The 20,330-nt window shown below is 41.5% G+C and overlaps 1 protein-coding gene and 1 long non-coding RNA gene across 6 annotated transcripts in view; one reads left to right on the top strand and one right to left on the bottom strand.

Moving 5' to 3' along the window:
- Positions 1 to 20,330, bottom strand: part of LOC125700968 (uncharacterized) — a 192,548-nt gene that overhangs the window by 35,989 nt on the left and 136,229 nt on the right. For both annotated transcript variants that reach the window (XR_007380115.1, XR_007380116.1), the window contains exon 8: positions 12,408 to 12,487. This is a non-coding gene — a long non-coding RNA (uncharacterized LOC125700968). The remainder of the gene's footprint in view (positions 1 to 12,407; positions 12,488 to 20,330) is intronic.
- SHISA9 (shisa family member 9) overlaps positions 1 to 20,330 on the top strand; it is a 160,980-nt gene that overhangs the window by 60,807 nt on the left and 79,843 nt on the right. For 3 of the 4 annotated variants that reach the window (XM_048962348.1, XM_048962347.1, XM_048962345.1), the window contains one exon: positions 8,732 to 20,087. The exons of the other annotated variant lie outside the window; for it this stretch is intronic. In XM_048962348.1, the coding sequence (XP_048818305.1) occupies positions 8,732 to 9,288 (557 nt within the window). In that variant the 3' untranslated portion in view covers positions 9,289 to 20,087. Of the gene's footprint in view, positions 1 to 8,731; positions 20,088 to 20,330 lie in introns of those variants that run through there. 4 annotated transcript variants of the gene reach the window in all.

The raw sequence follows: 20,330 nt of genomic DNA, 5'->3' as shown, positions 1-20,330 counted from the left end.
GCCAGAACAGATACTACAGCTGGGAATGGAATGTTGTTCTGAATCGTTATCTGGAAGATTCTTCAGCTGCAGTCCTGTACATAAACTGAGAGGAGCACTCATAGTGCAGTTCTTCAGTGTGGATATCCTTAACACACCCTTTCTACAATTATTTTTCCCAACTTACCCGAGCATTTTGAAGATTTCAAAAGACTTTACAGAAAGAAGGTAGCAAGAGAACAGGTAAAACACTGCAGCTCCGTAAAGCCCCGACAAGGGAGATTCCAGTCCATTCTGATTCACGTTTACATGGTGCCAAAGTACAAGGAGGATGTTTGAAGGGGTATTTCCAGTGGGGTTTCTCCTCTGGCTTTCTGGGGCTAAACCTTTGTGTCTGACTCAGCATGGCCAGCTCTGCGATGAGCCAGCAAACACACCATCCTTTTTCTAACTTTCTTCTGTTAAAAACAAGTTGTAATTGGTCACAGTGTCTTGGTATTTTCATATAAAGCTGAAATCAAAAGAAACATTCTGCTTTTACCTCCAGTTCTTATTTCTCTGGTAACGTGATCTAAGGATCAGAACCTTGACTTCAGATACCTTTCAACCCCTAGATTTCAGAAAGGTTTCAGGGTTCGTATTATTTTTGCTTGTTTTCTTTTTCTCACTATAAATACGATGAGCAAAAGGATGTTGCCATGGAGACATTTCATAACGTAGTTAAAGGCACTTGTTACAGTTATGTGCCACAGAGTCATCCTCATTTATGTCTGAATTATAAAGATGTGCAAAAAATCACCACAAAAATATACACAGTCTATTACCTTTCTCAGATGTTTAAAATTCTCACTTAATTTTCAGATGAAACAAATTATTTGGCAGACTGCATTATTTGAGACCTACACAGTTACAACCAGAATGGAGGATAATAGCTCATTAAAACCAATGCACTTTACACTTACGTGAGGTGTCATCACGACCTGAAGTCCAGCTCTGCAGTATGCTGAACTACAAATGAAAATAGCAGAGATCTTGGAATCCAATTTTTCCATGGCTATGCCACGTGCTTGTGGTAGACCTGTATAAAATTCAATGGATTTGCTTCGTGTGCTTTCTGCCTTCACAAAAGGCAGGGGTTTTCATGAACTATTGAAGTACAGTGCCACAGTACCTTTTCTCAGGCAATTAGCAGCCTGGCACATTAGCCAGGTCTGTGCTGCTTTGAAAGCAGCTGAGGTGTTGCTGTCCTCCACCTGACTTTCTCCATGAGCGCTGGAAGCTCACCTGCAGGCCATGTGCCCAGGCCCTGCTGGGGCTGCCCTGTCCCCTCGATGTGCTCAAGCACACGAGTACACAGCAAGTTCTGCTTTTCCTTGAGTTGGAACTTGTAGGCTGTGTGCAAATGCACCACCTGCAAGGTTGAGAAGTCCAGGGACTCATCTGGAACAGATGGGATGGGTGTGTGTGTGGAATTTCTGCAAGAGCTTTTGAGCATTTAAGTCCAAGTCTCTGGCATACCTGCAGCATGTCCATACTGCTGGTTTGTCAGGATGGAGCTGAAGAGCTTCCACCAGAGGGAATGAATTTTAGTTGAAGTCTTTCTAAAACTAGTGCTTTCAGTGGTCATAGTAAGGCTTTCTCACTAGCTCCAGAAGGGAATATAATCAGTCCTGAGCTTATCATTGCTAAAATAAAACTGTGCTGTTCTAAATCCAGTTGGGAAAGAGGAAGCCAAGGTCAAAATAGTACTTTCAGGGCTGAATACAGTTGTAGTATGAAGAGGGCTATGCAATAGCTTTCTTGTCAGGTGACTGGTAATGTGCACCAACCAGTTACTGCAAATGATTAATTGCCTGAAATAAGTCCCCACTTTGAGGTAATGGATCCTATTATGCATCCACGCCAGCTAGTGCAACAGCAGACAATGTCATTCCTTGCGTAGGCTCTTCCACCTTGAATAATGTTTTATGTTGGATTGAGTGAGGGGTCACTGACAGCATTCCTTCAACCAGGACTAACTGCTGGCTCCACGGCTGCCTCAGAACACCAGAACACAGGAAAGCCCTGCAGCAGCCACAACCTTTTACTGCTAGGCTCAGGGACTTCGCAAGCTCTAGGAGAACTGTGGTGATTTGTATAGAATTCATGTGGAAGATGTCTGGTGACGCTCTGTATCAAACAGAAAAACAGGTGTGTGTGCACGAAAACACATCATGTGTTGGCCACAGTTCATCTCTTACTACCAAATATTAAACATATTGCAGACCGAGCATTTAGTAACAATCTTCAACTAACATAGCTGAGAGCCAAATGTACAAAAATTGACACACAAACCCTATTACTTTTCTGAATATACGAATATATCATTAAGAATCCTCAAATATATTTTGAAATATTGTCAGATCATCTGCAGCTTCAGACATAAGTTTTATCATGTCTTTTTAGTGACAACCGTGGAGTAGCAATCATTTTCACATAGCATTAAAAGGACAAATCCATAGCAAAAGTGCATAATTGTTTGGTGAAAACCTTGCACATAATCCCAGTAAACTGTCTTGAACATTTTCTATCAAAATTTAGCACAGTGAACTCCGAGAAACAAAGGAGGTTCACATTAAATCTTGGCCAAGGTCAAGAGTACTATCTGATTACATACAGAGACCACAACAGAACAGCAGCAGCCCTAAAAAATTAAATAAAAAATTTAAGGAGTAAGGAAATATCACGGTTTATAGTTGTGCATGGGATTTGTTGAGTGATGTTTTCAGGTCCAAACACTTTTAGACTTTCCTGGTTATTTGCAGCCTGGGTTCAGTCTGAATACATCCAATTAGTTACACAGTGCTGTAGCTAAAACACTAGCAGGCTGGACCACGTCTCTTTAAAGTAACAGGAAAATATTTTTAAAATGCCAACTGAATGCAGAGCTGCTGATTGGAAAGAAGAAGCAAATACAAATGAATAAATAAACTTTAAAAGGATGAAGCGACAACAGTGTCCACAAAGAAGAAAACTTACTCAGCATGATAGAAGTTCTCAAACATTCAGAACTTTGTATTTCCTTAGAAACATATGTAAGCCATAACATCTCACTCCTAGCTATGCTAAGCTACCTTTGAAGTATGAAACCAAAGACACTTAGGAGTTAGAACAGAAATGATTAAAATGGATCTTTAAAGGTGTATTTGTGATATATTTTATCTAAGGCAGTGATTCTCAGGAAGGGTTGCTGCAATTTTTCTCAAAATTTTTAGTGAGAACCTTTAGAAAGGAACTCTTCCAAAGAGCACAGAGCAGCAGTTCTGCAGTTTGAGGGTCGGTCAAGCCAGCCCTGGAGCCCACATGGCAGCAGGACACTGCGGGCTGAGGCGATGCTGGGGCAGAGTCCCGAAGGTCTGCTCGGTGTGCCGGTGACAAACTGCCTTTTACTCATTTACAAACCGCCTTCAAATTATGGCCTCTGAGTTCTGACTGCTGAAACCACCAAGGTATAGTCAAATTGAATTACAGGTTAGGATTTAAACAGGCTGTAATTTCAGTCTTCTATTTCCAACTTCCTACATAATCCTCTACATGTACTTGACAATGTGCCTTTGTCAAACTGACTGTGCCCAGCTCCCCAGGAAGAGAAGGCAGGAGAAAACCCCTCAGCCTGCTGCACTGCTGGGCCCTGTGTTCCTCTCCTGCTCCCCTGGAGGACAGCAGTGTGAAACCCTGCCCACCTGCAACAGGTGCTCACGTCTCTTCTTCTGCTGTGCAGGTACAGCAGATGTGTACAGTGGTGTGAAGACAAGAAATAGCCCAACGGCAATTAGAAGAGCGAGAAGGAATATGTATTCTGCATTGCAAAATGTCAACCATATTTTAAGATTACTGTTGTTTAAAAACTAATAACTTAAAAATAGACTACTGAAATAAGCACATACATGCATGCATTCAAACACACACAGGAATAGACACAAAAGAGAAACAGGTTACATATAAGGAATTAAACCACTCCATCTCATGCTAACTTTTTCCAGTTGCATATTCTAAATTGAAAGCATGAGACACAGCACATTATATTGGTATTTCTGTGCACACTCACTATTCCCATTGTGACATACATGTGTTTTTGTACTCATAATTTCTACACTTATGCACTACACACATGCCCTATTCTATTCCATTTTACAAGGGAAAGATCACCATGAAGGCATTTCCCTCTCAAATGCAACAGCAAAGACAAAAACACTACAGTCTCAGCAGCCATCCATCTTGTGTTATTCAGCAGAAATGGCAATGCTTTTGAATGCTGCCTTTTCCTTCTCTTTTTTACAATTCTTCTTTCAATTTCCAAGTGCTTTAACAAGTGGGATTGCTGCACGGGTTTGGCGCGGGCCCATCCCGCATGGTGCAGTGTGTTGCCATGGAGACGCCGTGTGTGGTTGCCATGGGGACGGAGGCGGCTTGGCCGCGCTCTGGCTGACACCTGGGGCAGGGATGCGCATGCAGCGGGCACCCAGCAGCAGATGGGCTTGTTCACGGTGTGCCAGGAGTTCTGCTGAAAATAAAGTCGGTTCTTTGTCTAAAATGAGTCGCGTGCTAGTAGATTAATTTGCAGAAGCAACAGAGTTCTGGTTGCAAGGAGACAGGAGGTGTAAGAGATCAACTGACTGGAAGTCATGCGAGGACTCAACACCAGTGCAGATTTCTGCACTGCAAGGCTTTCCCAATTCTACTGTATTGACTGAAAGCAGGATTACAGTGGAAGGCTCCAGAAAGAACTGAGCAGTGAGCAAAAAACATCTTGAAAACCAGGCTGAAAGGCAACAGCACTAGCATGTAGACTGCACTGCAGCAAGACTTTGACACAGAAAGGCTGTGGCACGTCGTCTGCACGCAAGTACCAATGTGTGAGGCAGCAATGCTCTCTCAGAGACTGCTTCTCAAAGTATGCACCAAATATTTAGAGCTTCAAGAAACCTCATCTCACCAGAACAGCTGCACAGAGAATCACACAATGCTTCCCTTGCCCTCAGGTTTCTCTTCTCTGTGAGTAGTTCCATTTCTTCCACTAACTTTTAGTGGATACTAAACTGTGGGTGGATGGTAAACTCTTGCAGAAGACATCACTAAACTAAATGCAATGAGCCTCTGAAATGGCTCAGGACTCCTAATTGCTCTGACAACACTTCTCCTGGTATTAGGATAAGTAATAACAACAGATTGAAAATGCTTTTGAGCAGAGAAAGGAAAAGAAGTAACTGCTCCAAAAGACACAGAAAATGAATGCTGCACTAACAGCCAGTGTTTCAGCTGTGAAAAACATTGTTATTACATAATTTTTCCTTCTTATCCAAACAGACTGTTTCAAACAAGAATCTGCACTGGCTAACAATAATCAATATTCACATTGCCAGCCTCCATCACAGGTGCTCCAAAGTACTGTGGTTAGATAACAATTCTTCCTATGAGCTGCAGTGAAACTCCATGGAACCATTGCAAGTCATTATCAAACCAGCATTTTGCCAGTCTTCACAAACCCCACCAAAGCAAGCACTGGCACATCTGCACTCTATTGGAGAAGCATTAGAGTTTTTTTAATCCTTGCAAACACCTTCCCCAGTGGAATTTCTGGAACCTTCTTCATCCTATTTTTATCACCTTCACTTTGAACGCAACCTGTTCACTAGATGGTTTCCAAAGCACACAGAAAAGACTGTCCCTGTTTGAGAAGCTTGTAACTCAGCTTTAGAGACACCAGCACTACAAAGTTTATAAACAACTTCTTTTTAATGTAATCCAATACAAACTAAGAGTCAAATTAATTTCCTGTAATTAGAAAGCACAGCACTACCACTGTATGTGTTTTTAAGGTTGGAACATTGTCCTTTTAGCACCCTTATTTTGACAAGATAGCACAGCTCTCGGAGCAGCACTGCAGATGTCCTTTGTGCAACGTGACCCAGCCTCAAACTCTTGCACTGCCTTTAGCAATCAACAGTGAAATAAATGTATACATGACTCAGTATCATAACTGTGACTAGCGTGCTAACCTCACTCATTCGTTCTGTCTATCGTAGTTATTTCTAGGGCACCACACTATCTGAATGCCAAAAATTGTCCTTGCCAGGAGCCGAACCCACACACGCTCAATTTCTGAAGGAGTGCAATTTCTGGCACCAGAAAACCACTTCCTTTCAGGGAGCAGACAATTACTGTAAATGGAATAGTGACCTGCATGGTAGCTCCCAACCTGAAGCGGGCTCAACCCAAAATTCAGTAGCACTGTTAAGGTTCTTAGAGCTTATCCACATTTTTCATTTTTTTCTCCCACCCCCAGAACTAGTTTTTCCATTTTTGTATCAGAGATAAGAACCAAAATAGCATGAAATACATTTTTCTGGTAGAACTAAAATCAATACAGGAAATCTGAGGAATAGTGGGCTCCAACTTTAAATCTTACATTTAAATTGAGTCATTTTCTTGACATTTTTGAGGTTCTCACCGTAATACTTCTTAGCAAATCTGAATTTTAAATTATACTCAGAATCCTAAGTTGTGTTGCTTTGAGTATAGCTGACACAGGAAAACAAGAACCATGCTTGGCAATAAAATAATTGGTACAAATATTCCCCTAACTTCTGCTGCATTCCTATTTTGAAGACAATGGAAAAGAGGGATGGAAAATGGGCAGAGGCTGTGCTCTTATAATTCAAGTATGCTCTAAAAACAGCTATGTGTATCTCACTGCAGAGCAAGAGGACTTAGCTTCACAGACCTTGTCCACTCAAAGATGACTTTTTATGGCAGGGTTAAAATAGTAAAGTTTTTATGCATTATAACATTACTGGAGAAAGGAAACTTGTAGCAGGGGAGCATCTATTTGTTTTCCAGCAGAAATAAAGTGTGCTTCTCCTGCTGGGTTCACTATTTAGTCAATCTGTAGCACAGGCACACCTTTTCTAGCTTATGCAAAAGTAAGTGCTGTCCTAATTTTCACATATAGCAATCATTAAGGAGGAGCTCTTATGCAAATAAACTGGCATTTCATATATCCAATGTAGTAATGTCTCTGCTACACATATGGTGTGACTATTTTAAAAATAAAAATACGCATTCTAAGATACAATGAGGGAAAGCTAGTAATTTTGTTCACAATTTAAAAACACTGAGCAACTCTGAATATCCATCTTGGCTGCAGGTTCTTTCTCTAGCCAGCAGAGAGTCCTTAAAGCCTTGATGTGGAACTGAAGGGTTTTTTGGGACAGATGTGCTAGAATTCTAGAATGATGGCTTTGAAACCACCATAAATTTTCACCTGTGTTGCATGTGCATCTCGTTATTTTTTTAACCCTCCACATAAAGTTCAGATGGCACTGTTACAATCAAGTGGCAGCAACAGAAAGATTTATTATGAAATCACAGCTCTTATGTTTTGATAGAATTTTTGAGATTGATTATGGCAATTTTTACTTAATAATGCACAGAAGTAGTCTATGGAATCACAATCTAACTTCAGAGCTAATAATCAGCAACATGCGAACGTAAGTGGAAAAAAAGAGGTTTTCTATATGCATCTTAATATACTGCCTGACAACAATCTGAAATTAACTTTCCTCAGTAATGAGGAATGCTATGGTATGAAGTGCACGCTGCTGCGTTGCCCGTGCTCTGACACAGCACCTGTGCACAGCGTCGTGTTTGCCCGGCGCTCTGGGCTGCAGTAGGTCAGTGCCTGCACTGCACAGCTCTGGGAAAGCCTACCCATAAACGCAGCTCACCAGTGCACAGGCTGCTCTTTATTAAAGTTGGCATAAGATCAAGTGCCAGGAAAACTGATGGGGTTACTTGTGCTGGTTTCAGTGGGCTTTTCTGTAGGTCTCACGAGGAGAATCGGAATTGTCACAAATATAATTTACCATCATAATTTTTCTACCTTAAGTTGCCTTCTTCTTTTATGGTATCACAGAATCACAGAATCACAGAATTGTAGGGGTTGGAAGGGACCTCCAGAGATCATCGAGTCCAACCCCCCTGCCAAAGCAGGTTCCCTACACCAGGTAGCACAGGTCGGCATCCAGGCAGGTCTTGAACGTCTCCAGAGAAGGAGACTCCACCACCTCCCTGGGCAGCCTGTTCCAGTGCTCCGTCACCTCACTGTAAAGAAGTTCTTGCGCATGTTTGTGCGGAACTTCCTATGCTGCAGTTTCCAGCCGTTTCCCCTTGTCCTGTCTCCACTCACCACTGAAAAGAGTCCGGCCTCGCCATTCTGCCCCCCACACCTTAGATATTTATAGACCTGGATCAGGTCCCCTCTCAGTCTCCTTTTCTCAAGGCTGAACAGACCCAGTTCACTCAGCCTTTCCTCATAGCAGAGATGCTCCAGGCCCTTCACCATCTTCGTGGCCCTCCGCTGGACTCTTTCCAAGAGATCCCTGTCTTTTTTGTACTGGGGAGCCCAGAACTGGACGCAGTACTCCAGATGAGGTCTTACCAGGGCAGAGCAGAGGGGGAGGATCACCTCCCTCGACCTGCTGGCCACGCTCTTTTTAATGCACCCCAGGATGCCATTGGCCTTTTGGCCACAAGGGCACACTGCTGGCTCATGGCCAACCTGTCGTCCACCAGGACACCCAGGTCCCTTTCCGCAGAGCTCCCCTCCAGCAGGTCATCCCCCAACCTGTACTGGTGCATGCAATTATTCCTCCCCAGATGCAAGACTCTACACTTGCTTTTGTTAAACCTCATCCGGTTTCTTTCTGCCCAGCTCTCCAGCCTATCCAGGTCTTGCTGAATGGCAGCACAGCCTTCAGGTGTGTCAGCCAATCCTCCCAACTTCGTATCATCGGCAAACTTGCTGAGGGTGGCCATTATCCCCTCATCAAGGTCACTGATGAAGATGTTGAACAAGACCGGACCCAGCACAGACCCCTGAGGAACACCGCTGCTTACAGGCCTCCAACCGGACTCTGCACCACCACCAACGACCCTCTGTGCTCTGCCAGTCAGCCAGTTCTCAACCCACCTCACTGTCCACTCATCTATCCCACACTTCCTCAGCTTTGTTATAAGGACGTCATGGGGGACAGTATCAAATGCCTTGCTGAAATCAAGGTAGACTACATCCACTGCTCTCCCCCCATCCACCCAGCCAGAGACAACATCATAGAAGGCTACCAGGTTGGTCAAGCACGACCTCCCCCTTGTGAACCCGTGCTGACTACTCCTGATAACCTCCTTTTCTTCCAGTTGTCTGGAGATGACATCCAGTACAAGCTGTTCCATCACCATGTTGATAGCTGTTCCATGCTATCAAACCCTTAAAATTAAACATAATACTGTCCAATAACGTTGAAAAAAAACCCAAACCCAACGAATTAGAGTAAGTGAAGTTAAAAGAGGCAGCTGGAAGTTAATGGGTGAGCCTTCTTCAGGTGGGGCACTGATGCCATGTGGGCTTGAGCTTGTTCTAGGGCCATCCCTGAGGTGTGACCCCAGCTGGCACAACAGGGGAGACCGAAAGGGACAGCACTGGACCCCGTCACTCTGCACTGACATTCAAATTCATCACGTGTGCTTATAAAGGTCTGAATGCTGATCAAGGAAACATAATAAACAAACATCACTGTTATATCAAACACTGTATAAAGCAGCTCCAAACCCTCTTATTACAAGAATGAGTGAAATTTCCCTGTATTCTTAAACAGTGTAAAATACTACACTGAATTTTACTTTGCTATGCTCAGTAATGTAAAATATATGAGTTTAAAAACTACTCAGTATATTTCATATGTGCATACACCAGGATTACCTGGATACTCGAGGAGAGGCAGTTCAGTGACATCAGACAATGATCCCACCCAGATTTTCAGGGAAACCTACTGATCAGATGAGGTTGCTCACAAAAATAGTCAATTCAATGCAAGAGGCTGAATAGACAGTAGAGTGAAAATCAACAGGAAGCAATTACAGCATTAAAGAATATACATTATGCACCAGGTCCAATTCTCTTAACCATGATTATAAAGCAATCTGTAAAATAATGAGTAGTAAAGCAGCCAATATTTTTTTCAGCAGGGAAGCAATTGCTCCATGTGGTTCTGAGTGCCTTTCAGCACTTCTGCTCTATATGTTTAGAAATGAATTTTTAAAAACCGTACAGCTTCCTCTGTTCTTCAGCAATGGAGATTTCATGATGAGGACAATCACTGCTGATGGAACAATCTCAGCTATTACTTCGGCTCTTACTTCATAAATAGAAATTCACCAAGATTATTCTTTACTTGCATGTCCATTACAGAAATGCAAAGAAGACAGTTGTTTGACTTTCTAGAATTATGTTATCAATTTGCCTAAAATCAGTGTAACTGTTGCAGACATTTTAATTACTGATAAACTTGAATCCAAAACAACATGATGCAGGGAGTCACAGAAAGACAGAAAAATGCAAGATGGTCATAGAAGGGTAGAAAGGAAGATAATGATGCAAATGCTACTGGGAGGTAAAAAAGAAATCCAACAGCACTGCTAAGGAAGATGCTTTGGGAGCTGAATACATACAAGGAGGAATTAGCAACAGTTGCCTTACTTTGTTACTGCATTACTTCGGAGAGAATAGTTTCATACCAATTATGTCACTCTAAAAGCAGGTTTTTTTTCAGAGAACCCATAGAACCCATCATTAGTTATTCTAGTTGATATTAGGTTGATTTATATACAGCAAATGACGTAACAGAGTAAAAGGGAAAAAAAATCAAATCCCAAGAAAATCAAACTAAATGAACCTCCCACTGACCAAAGCACAGCTCTGCCCAAGGACAGACTGTCACTCCAGGCAGACAGAAGAGATGGAGCAAAGCTGTGATGCTGCAAGAACTCATCAGAGGCACAGATTCAAAATGCAGCTGAGATCTGTAGCTGCTAAGAGAGATGCAGGAGGCTGCCAGGGTGTGGGGGGAAATTGAGCCCTTGTTCCTATTCCCTGCATGCCTGGTACTCCTCTGCAGCACACACCGACTGGGCTGATGCATCTTGCTGCTTTTTCATCCCTGCAGCCTCCTGTATTGAAAAGAGGGACCGGTGTGGCTTCCCTCTTATCTACAGGAGAGGAGAAACCCTCTGCAGAGGGCAGACAGTGTGGCTCAGCAGCAGAGAGATCTGCGTGCTCCTCCTTGCTTAGATGGGAAGACATGAAGTGAGCACTGCTCTCCTGGCAGAAGGGTACAATTCATGTGGTAGGTTTAGAACAGCAGTAACAAGTGTGTAAGAATGAGGGATTTATTAACAGGAAAAGTGTTACAAGGCTGTGATGTCAGCCAACATTTGATCAAACAGTTCCACAAACTTCAATGCCCTGAGCCCAGCGGTGGCAGCCCAGCACTTCTGGACAGCATCCTTTCTAACTTTTGCACTCTAACAAGGAAATTCTTGATTAGCACAGAAAAATGCAAGACGTAATTTGAGTGTGGCATTTCCGTGCATGCTGACTGTATCAGGTTGCTTTTCTCCCCAGAGCAATGTCACAGTTCTTCCCTCAATTACGCACTCTCCAAAAATAAGCACGAACTCAATGGTTAAGAATTGATGATGATTCCATTAGGAAGTAGCAATATCTGCAAGTCCTTCCTAATTTAAAGACAAATCAATTCTAAGTATATTAGTACTTCTGACACCTCCAAATTCTGAGTTAAATGCTGCACAAATTACAAAATGCTTAATTGTTTTAATAAATCTTGTTTACGGATGACTGTGAAAATCAGTGAAAATGAATTCGCTTAGACTAGTCTGCCTGCAGTGCTGACAAAAATAGAGCAAATTTCTTTTTACAACGGTTTGGAAAATGGAGAAAAAAGCAGTAATTGAGTATAATCACAATATGCTAGCAGCACATGTTATTTTCCCACTATTAGAACCTGATATGTTTAAGTTTGAGAAGGGAATTACTTTCACAGGAAAGGTTTTTTTCCTTCCATTTGTTATGGAAAATGAACGTTGGATATAATTTTGGTAACATATTTTATTTTAGTTTAAAAGATTTATGTTTTAAACACTGTTATCTGTCTTATGGTATTAATATCTAAGACATTTACTGCACTAGTTCGTCTGTTGTAATCATTTGTTAATGGCTAGTTACCAAAATGCAGGAAGATTCAGCCCAGTACACTGAGAAGAGCAGCCCTCTGGGCCACGCAAACTAGTTAAAACGTTTGATTGTGCCTCTCTGGTACGAATCTAGTAGAAAGGCCAGGATGCCACTGAAGTGTATAAAGAAATGTAGCATGTGGCCATGAGTTGTTAGCAGCGCTCCGAAATGAACAGGTTCCCTAATTGGCTGTTGTATGTTGTCCTTGTTTTTAACTGCCAAGATGCTACAGGAATAATGCTTTCTATGCATTTATATACTATACATTTCTATGCTCTCAGTAAACAGAAAGGATACTTACTCTTCATGGTTTGTAACTGATTCTGAATCTTCGGGGGAGATTTTCTGATCTGGAGCCCACCACGCTCAGTTTCTCACTGCCTGCTGGAACAAAGTTCACCGGTTTGAGCAGTGAGACCAGTGCAGCGGCACGTTAAACGCTCATCAAAAAGCAGAGGAACTGCTTTCCATTTGAACTCATTACTGTTTCTCCCTCTGAAGCCCAGATTAGCTGTAACATGCTGTACATGGCATAATACAGAGACAGTAAGAAAAATGTTGGACTACATGTATATCCATAAATGTGGCAACCAAACCCAAGAAAACTAAATTATGTTAGTATATATATATTATTATTCTTTTCAACTTTCTTCCTGACATATGTATTACCAGTGCACTTAGAAACCCAAATGATATCCAAGTTTAAAAAAAAGGGTAGAAAACAGACCTGCCTGGCCAAAACTATAAGCACCACCTCTCCATTAAAAATCCATACAAACCTCAGGGTGCCTCAGGTATGTGTGAGGGCAGGAAACAAAGCCATCTGTTTATACCGACATTCATTAAGAAAATCCCTTTCAAATCTCCAGCTCTCTTTTGGGAGATACGCTTCCTGATTCATGTCTCAGGAAGGAGGATCTCCCAGGAACAGCCTTTGTCATTTCAGTCATGCTGACACTCTTACTGTACAAAGATTTAGAAGGCTGAATCTTTCAATTATTGTCCTCTGGTTTAAACTGTTCAATTATTTCAAGTATTGACTTAGCAATTTCTTACTGACCTACTTCGTCCTGAAGCAGATCTGTTGCCAGCACTGCATCTTTATCAGAAGAGCTCCTTTTGAGGGCTCAGTAAGAATGGTTATGAATATACCTGGTTTCTTTCAAAGTATTTGAAGATTACTTCAGTATACAGGACAGATCCTTTTCTTTCCAATATATGAAAACTGCAGTATCCAATTAATAGCTGACATATTATTGTAGGACACAGCACATTATGTTGCCCACGATACATTACAATTCAAAGGCATTTTATGCACCCTAATTTCTTCTAGGCTTGGCACATCTGTTTTCTTTTGATTCCTGAAATCTGAACCCTGATCTGCAGAAGTGAGGGCTTTGGACATTTCCACCTTCAGGAAGAGGATTTGCATTCAAATGAAACAAAAAGAGGAACAGTGTGTAATTAAGACAGTGCTCAAAGAGATTTGTTGATGAAAACTCCAGAAGCTGATGATATTTTTAAAGGAGTATGTAGCCAAAGAGAGAGTTCACACCTCCCAGAGCCTTTCCAGTTAAGCATCTGGCAGGATGCTGCTGAATGGCCCAACCGCAACCATTGTGATCAGCCAGGCTGACACAGATAGAGGGTGAGAGTTAGCTTTAGGTCACATGAGACTAAAAAGACCTGCACTGACCCGATAGCAGTGCTGTGAGAGCTGCCTCTAGTGTTAGTTACTATCACCCTGAAAAGGTGGACTCCACCAGTGTGAACAATATCCTAGTATTTATGATAGCAATGATAGATAGCAAGAGAAAGGGAAGTCAGGGCACCCTGAAATGAAGAGCACTGTACCAGAAAGTTCTGAAACTCGATGCAAAAAGTCTTTTGGATTCAATAAAACTTCATCTCTGAGGAGAAAACTCCACAAGGTCTCCAGAGGTGGGAGGAACCCTTAAAACAAGCCGAAGTAACCAAAGTGGTACAGAAAACTGTTCCCTGAATATGGTATGTAATAAAACATAATTATTAGGACCATACAGTTAATTCTACCAGATCTCTAAGAAGAAGAGACTATTACTCCGAAAATTAAATCCGTCCAGAAACACTGTGGGTCTGTTTGCATCAGACAGAAGGTGGAGTCACTATGGGGCTGCAGACACACACACACACGGTGCTGTGAAAACACCACTCCAAGCAAAGACTGTGACATTTAAGGAACAAATAGGAATCTGAAACAACAACAAGAGCGTTGATATTTAAGTGCTAATGTTTGATGATATTCTTCTTCCTTTTTTTTCTAAGAGGACTGCTTTCTGCACTATGTAGTATTTTGTCTGTGTGTGTGTCTTTGCTGTAAGCCTGTGACTGCTTTCTATTGCATCAGTTAGAGGCTATTAAGCTGTCATAGTAGAAAGTCAGAGCATTATCTTTTAAAGAAGCAATTTTTTAACCATTATTCAGGTATTTTCCTTCTCCCTGCTATCACCAGAAACACAGGATCTTGACAAACACTGATTTCTTGCAGAATGGGCCTGAGAAACTAATATGGACTGATTAATTTTAATGATACGCTATAAAATTTTTGCAACAGTATTCTTCTGCTATTCATGGATTACATAAGCTTGTTTGACCTTCTAACAGAGTCAGAATTGAAAAGAAATAGATGTTGTCAATTGCTTCTATCTGAAACTTCTGTCATACTGACTGAATTTCATAATGATGACTCCATCTGTGCATTGGGCCAGTGGGCCCTGGCAGATCATACTGTCCAAGTCTACTGAACAAGAATTCAGTATTTTCTTTCCCAGATAAAATCCTTTAGACTTACACAATATCCATCTGTTAGAAGTTAAGACTTTTGAAATCCTGAAAAAATGTAGCAGAAGAGTTTACCAAAGGGACATGAGCAGTAAGGATCTGCACAGCCATTCCGTGGCACATGCAGGTGGGCAAGTCTGTGCCGCACTGATAGAAGCAGGGAAGAGTGCAGCCCGCAGGTTGTAGTCCCAGCTTTATCTTGCTATGAGACAACTAATAAGTAAAAAATACTTATTTTAATAGAAAAATCTGAAGAAATCTATTAAACACTACTTGATAATTGTGAAATGTCAATATCTGAAGAAATCTATTGAACATTATTTGACAACTGTGAAATTGTGAATTGTGATGACCTTCTTGGTCATTGAGCAACATCACTTGGAACAACGTGTGCAGAAAATCTCCGTGTTTCAGTTAGATCAGATTTTCCTACAGTTTCCCAGAACAGTATACTACACATTTATGCTTTTTTCCCTCTTCGAGTCTTTGTAAGAAAATCTTGCAGTTTTATAAATTACATGTTTGCAGTTGGAGAAGATCATCTTTTGCACCTCCTGTATCCGAATTATCAGTGTTTCCCAAAAAACGGTATTATGGAGCTCTGTGAACTGTCTCCGGGATTCTTCAATCTGATTCAGTTACAAGCTCATTTTCTATCTTCCTGTGCTATAAATGCAGATTATGATATGGCAGTTAGTGTGTTCTCTTGATCCAAACTTTAAAAGCTTTAAATCTAATTTAATTTTTTCTGCTGAAGATGCATTAGCCAAAATAGTATAGACATGTTATTTTGGTAGGACTAAAAAGAATAAAATGTGGAAACAAGTTCCCAGCTTTGTTATTCAACTATCTTTGATTGTACTCTGAATTTCCTTCATTTTATTTTATATAATAACTGATCTACAGAAAACTTGGACTCAGGCAATCAAGGGAAAGCTGAAACACCAAAATTCACACTGTCCCCTTCATACAGGGGGACAGGGATAGGGCTTGTCCTGGCCATTACCCATCTGGGAAAACAACACACACGATATGCTTTTCTTTGAGTGGTGTCTTCATAGAGTGCAGGAGAGGTAAAGAAGATCTGCAGTGGGGTCAACACTCCTACTGCTGAGAACAGGTCGCACTTTAAATGGCTTAAGTTGCCCTCTATCCTGGACACCAGCTAATTACCCTCATTACCAGACTGCTATTTGTCATCTCTATCTACAGCAATCACTTTGTTCATGTTGGAACATGCTGAATACATCAAAATTAAACAAGGCTGTAATTTTTCATCAGAAAGCATTTTCAGTTAGTTGTTATTTGTAAATTACTGTTGGGTAATTTGGATATGGGAGAGTTAAGTCTGTTCACATTTATTAAATGTAGGGCAAAGAGAACAGAGAAATTTCTTTGATTATAAAACCATACCTTCTCATACTAGATCTGGCTACCACTGTTAAGAACATAACTCTGAATGCTTCCTACCAAACAAAAATCTACTTCCATCAAAGTGCAGCAGAAAACACTGAGACAGTTTTTTTTCCCTTAAATCCCTTCCTAATGCATGCTTACATTCGAATTATCCCACTCTTCAATTCGTTCAGCAGCTCTCACAGATACTACCCGTTAGTGGATTTATGGTAATCCCATACATTATTAAGAACTCAAGTATTATTCAGCAAATGAGACGTTAAGTATTGTGATGTTTGGAATAACATAGTGCAGCATCTTGGAACACCCAGTCTGATCTTCCATGAAACTTTGTTTTTCCAGTTGATATTGGAGGAACTGTACACAGACATTACCTGCATTTAGTTTGTATGAGGGCAGTGCATATAACAACAGCACAATGGCAATCCATCTACATAAGGTACACATGGATGATTAGGAGCAGCAGCCCTGTCCATCCTGCACTGTGTTATTCAACTCGTCAAAGGCGTGAAAAGTTCACCCTACAGGCACCTTAAAGTCAACACACCTTCACTTTTATCTCTGTCCCTCCCTCTTGGGAGGCACCTGTAGTTGAATAATACCATTCAGTTTCTTTGTGATATCCCATTGTGGAACATTTCTTAAAAGATTACGAAGATCTTCTTAGCTAATAACTGAAGTTCTGCTTTCAGGAAGGAAGAAAATTATTTTACTCACAAACCAAGGAGCTAAAGGTAACTTACCAGCTCATGTAAATCAGTTAAACTCCATTAACTTCAGAGGAACTGGATCAAATTAGCCAAGTTGAGGACCAAACCCTTAATTATTTTCTCAGTAATGGACTTTGACCTTCTACCTTAAGACCACCAGGTAGTTGTTAAACAGCAGCTTTTCACAAGCAACTGGGATTTCACTCAGAGGAGCTTAGATATTAAATGCCAATTAAAACATACACTGGGGATTCCACTGTACATGTGAAACTTCCAATGCAACATTCAGACTTTTCCTACTTGCTTAGTTGAAAAGAATTGTTTTCTCTACCTGTATATTTTAAATGGAGTTGCCTCTTCAACCTTACTATTTCTAATTGAAAGCAACAGTTAAAAAGAATTCTGATGTGCAGAGATCCAAGATACTCATCTACAAAGGCAAAAAGTACTTTTACCTAAATTTAAAATAAATTACTGTAGTCTTTTGGCTTTTCAGAATTAAATATCTCCTTCTATTCCTATTTCCTTAACAGAAATGGCAAAAGAATAAGCGATTCTCAAAGGATTATACTTTAGATAGATCTACTAGAAAAGCTCCTTGTGCTACAGCCATGAGTTCCTATGTAGTCCATGAAAGTAGCCTGCTGTTCTTCCAAGAGCAGTACAAGTAGGGAATGTACACTAAAAACTAGATAGTGCCACAGTGCATTTTTAAACCAAAGGCATAATTTATGTCACAGAAGCGTAGTGGGCAGTTGTTTCTTTTGCAAAATCTGGGATTTTGTCTCTTTTCCTCTTTCCTCAAGGTAAAGAAAAAGACTATAAAATGCTCCTTAAAACCAACGGAATCCTTTCAAGATTTACATGGTAAATTCAAGTAGGGTCTGAGGAGATAGAACAAGGGGAAATGGCTTCAAACTTGAAGAGGGTAGATTTAGGTTAAGTATAATGAAAAAGTCTTTCAAAGTAAGGGTAGGGAGGCACTGGAACAGGCTGCCCAGTGATCTGGCTGTTGTCCCATCCTCAGACACTTCCAAGGCAAGGCTGGATCAGGCCCTGGGCAAACTGATCTAGCTGTGGTGTCCCTGTGCATTGAAGGGAAGTTGGACCTTTAAAGGTCCCTTCCAATGCTAAGGATTCTGTGATTCTATGATACCAAGCTGATCAGCACGTCTCGCTTGCTTGCTCTCATATTCCCGTCTTTTCTGCGTGTTCTTAACTCTGACTTAAGAAGTTGAATAGATACTTCTATTGCAATTGGACACTATCATTCTAAGAAGAAAGGAAAGAACAGGTGCATTCAGGCCTGCACGTGCCTTGTTGTGGACATAAGTATCTGAAAATACATGGGCACAGCAGCCCATGAAATAAATATAGCTCCATAAAACCTTGAATTAAAAAAAAAAAAGGAAAAAAAAGGAAAAAAAAGTAAATTCTGTTTTCTGAGTTTTAATAAATGTACCTATCATGCTGCCTCTGGTCTTACGTGTACGAAAGCAGTCCCAGTTAGTTATAAATGATCCATACCAGCTCCTGTTACAACACACATCCCTGTGATTCAGCCAAGGCAAAAAGAACAGGCAGCACCAGGCGCTAGACAGCACAGACAGGGTTTACATCACACTGTCAAGGTCAGCCCCTTTGGGTTCACTTCTGTCGGCTGTGATGCTGTGTCTACATGTGGAAAGATAAGAAGAAAAGCAAAACAGAACTACTGAAATGGAGATGCAAATTTAAGCTCTCTTTGACACAGCCTTCAGTGGATACAGTGTGGCTACTGTAATTCAGAAAGAAAGATGCTTTATTTGACCAAAGAAAAATAGACTTACTTCAAGGCAGTTTCTTCCTGATGACAGTAATACAGAAAGGCAGATTTAAATAAACGTGTGAGCACTATAGTAAATTAATTGGGTTTAATTTGGCTCATGTCCCTGCCTGGACATGTTTTTAACTTACTTACATCCTGCAGTGAACATGCAGAATGAAAGATCTTTCTAAATCTTCCTATGAACTTCTCAGTCTTTGAATAAGAGCAGGAAGAAGTGGTGGCAGTCCCATTCAGTGCCCAGTGACCAGAGCTGTGCTTGGGGGAGTCTGATTTTTAACAAAGGCCTGTAATTTTGTACGTGAAATTCTGCGTTGCCTTTTGCACTAACCTAAGTCAACATTTTACCTTTGCAATTAAATGTGAATTTGACCAATAACACAAAGACAGCCCTCAGATCACACAATACAGGAAGTTGCAGGAAAAAAATGCCAAAGTAACTGCAGCATTTCTGCTCTTCTGTGAGCCAGGAATCGTTTACACGAGCACAAACTGCGCGAGGAATCAGCAATAATCTCACACTGCACTTCAGGCCACAGCTTAAGTTCTATCATCTTGGCCACTTAGTGGACTTCCAGCATTTTTAATAAAGCATATCCATGCTGCTTTTTTGCCAATGAGCACATATTTGTGTAGGCACTCAGTAGCGCTACCAGGAGACTACAGAAAGCAGCAACAAGACCTCGCAGGAGGCAGAAAGGCCACCTCAGCCCACCCTAAGGAATGGCAGCAAGCAGCGACACCCAGCTGGAGTGGGGCACCCGTCCCTCCCCAACACGCTTGTGTGAAGCCTGAGGAGTCCGGAGAAACCTGCTGCATTTATTCTGTAGTGCTCTAGAAACTGAGATTCATGCTGCGGACCTTTTGCAGGATACTTAAAGATGCAACAATGAAGTGCTGAGTTTTGCTAAACCTCAAAAGAGAAAGTATCCTGTATTTAGTATGGGCTGAGGGTCTGCAGTCCGTTCCCATTCAGGCTGTTTATATACTCACAGAAGAAGAGCAGTGGATGTAGTCTACCTTGATTTCAGCAAGGCATTTGATACTGTCCCCCATGACGTCCTTATAACAAAGCTGAGGAAGTGTGGGATAGATGAGTGGACAGTGAGGTGGGTTGAGAACTGGCTGACTGGCAGAGCACAGAGGGTCATTGTTGGTGGTGCAGAGTCTGGTTGGAGGCCTGTAACCAGCAGTGTTCCTCAGGGGTCTGTGCTGGGTCCGGTCTTGTTCAACATCTTCATCAGTGACCTTGATGAGGGGATAGTGGTCACCCTCAGCAAGTTTGCCGATGATACGAAGTTGGGAGGATTGGCTGACACACCTGAAGGCTGTGCTGCCATTCAGCAAGACCTGGATAGGCTGGAGAGCTGGGCAGAAAAAAAACGGATGAGGTTTAACAAAAGCAAGTGTAGAGTCTTGCATCTGGGGAGGAATAATTGCATGCACCAGTACA

This window comes from Lagopus muta, chromosome 15 (genome assembly GCF_023343835.1).
Source record: "Lagopus muta isolate bLagMut1 chromosome 15, bLagMut1 primary, whole genome shotgun sequence".
Taxonomy (NCBI): domain Eukaryota; kingdom Metazoa; phylum Chordata; class Aves; order Galliformes; family Phasianidae; genus Lagopus; species Lagopus muta.
The sequence above is the reverse complement of the archived record's forward strand: the minus strand, read 5'-3'. Positions and strand labels throughout refer to the sequence as shown.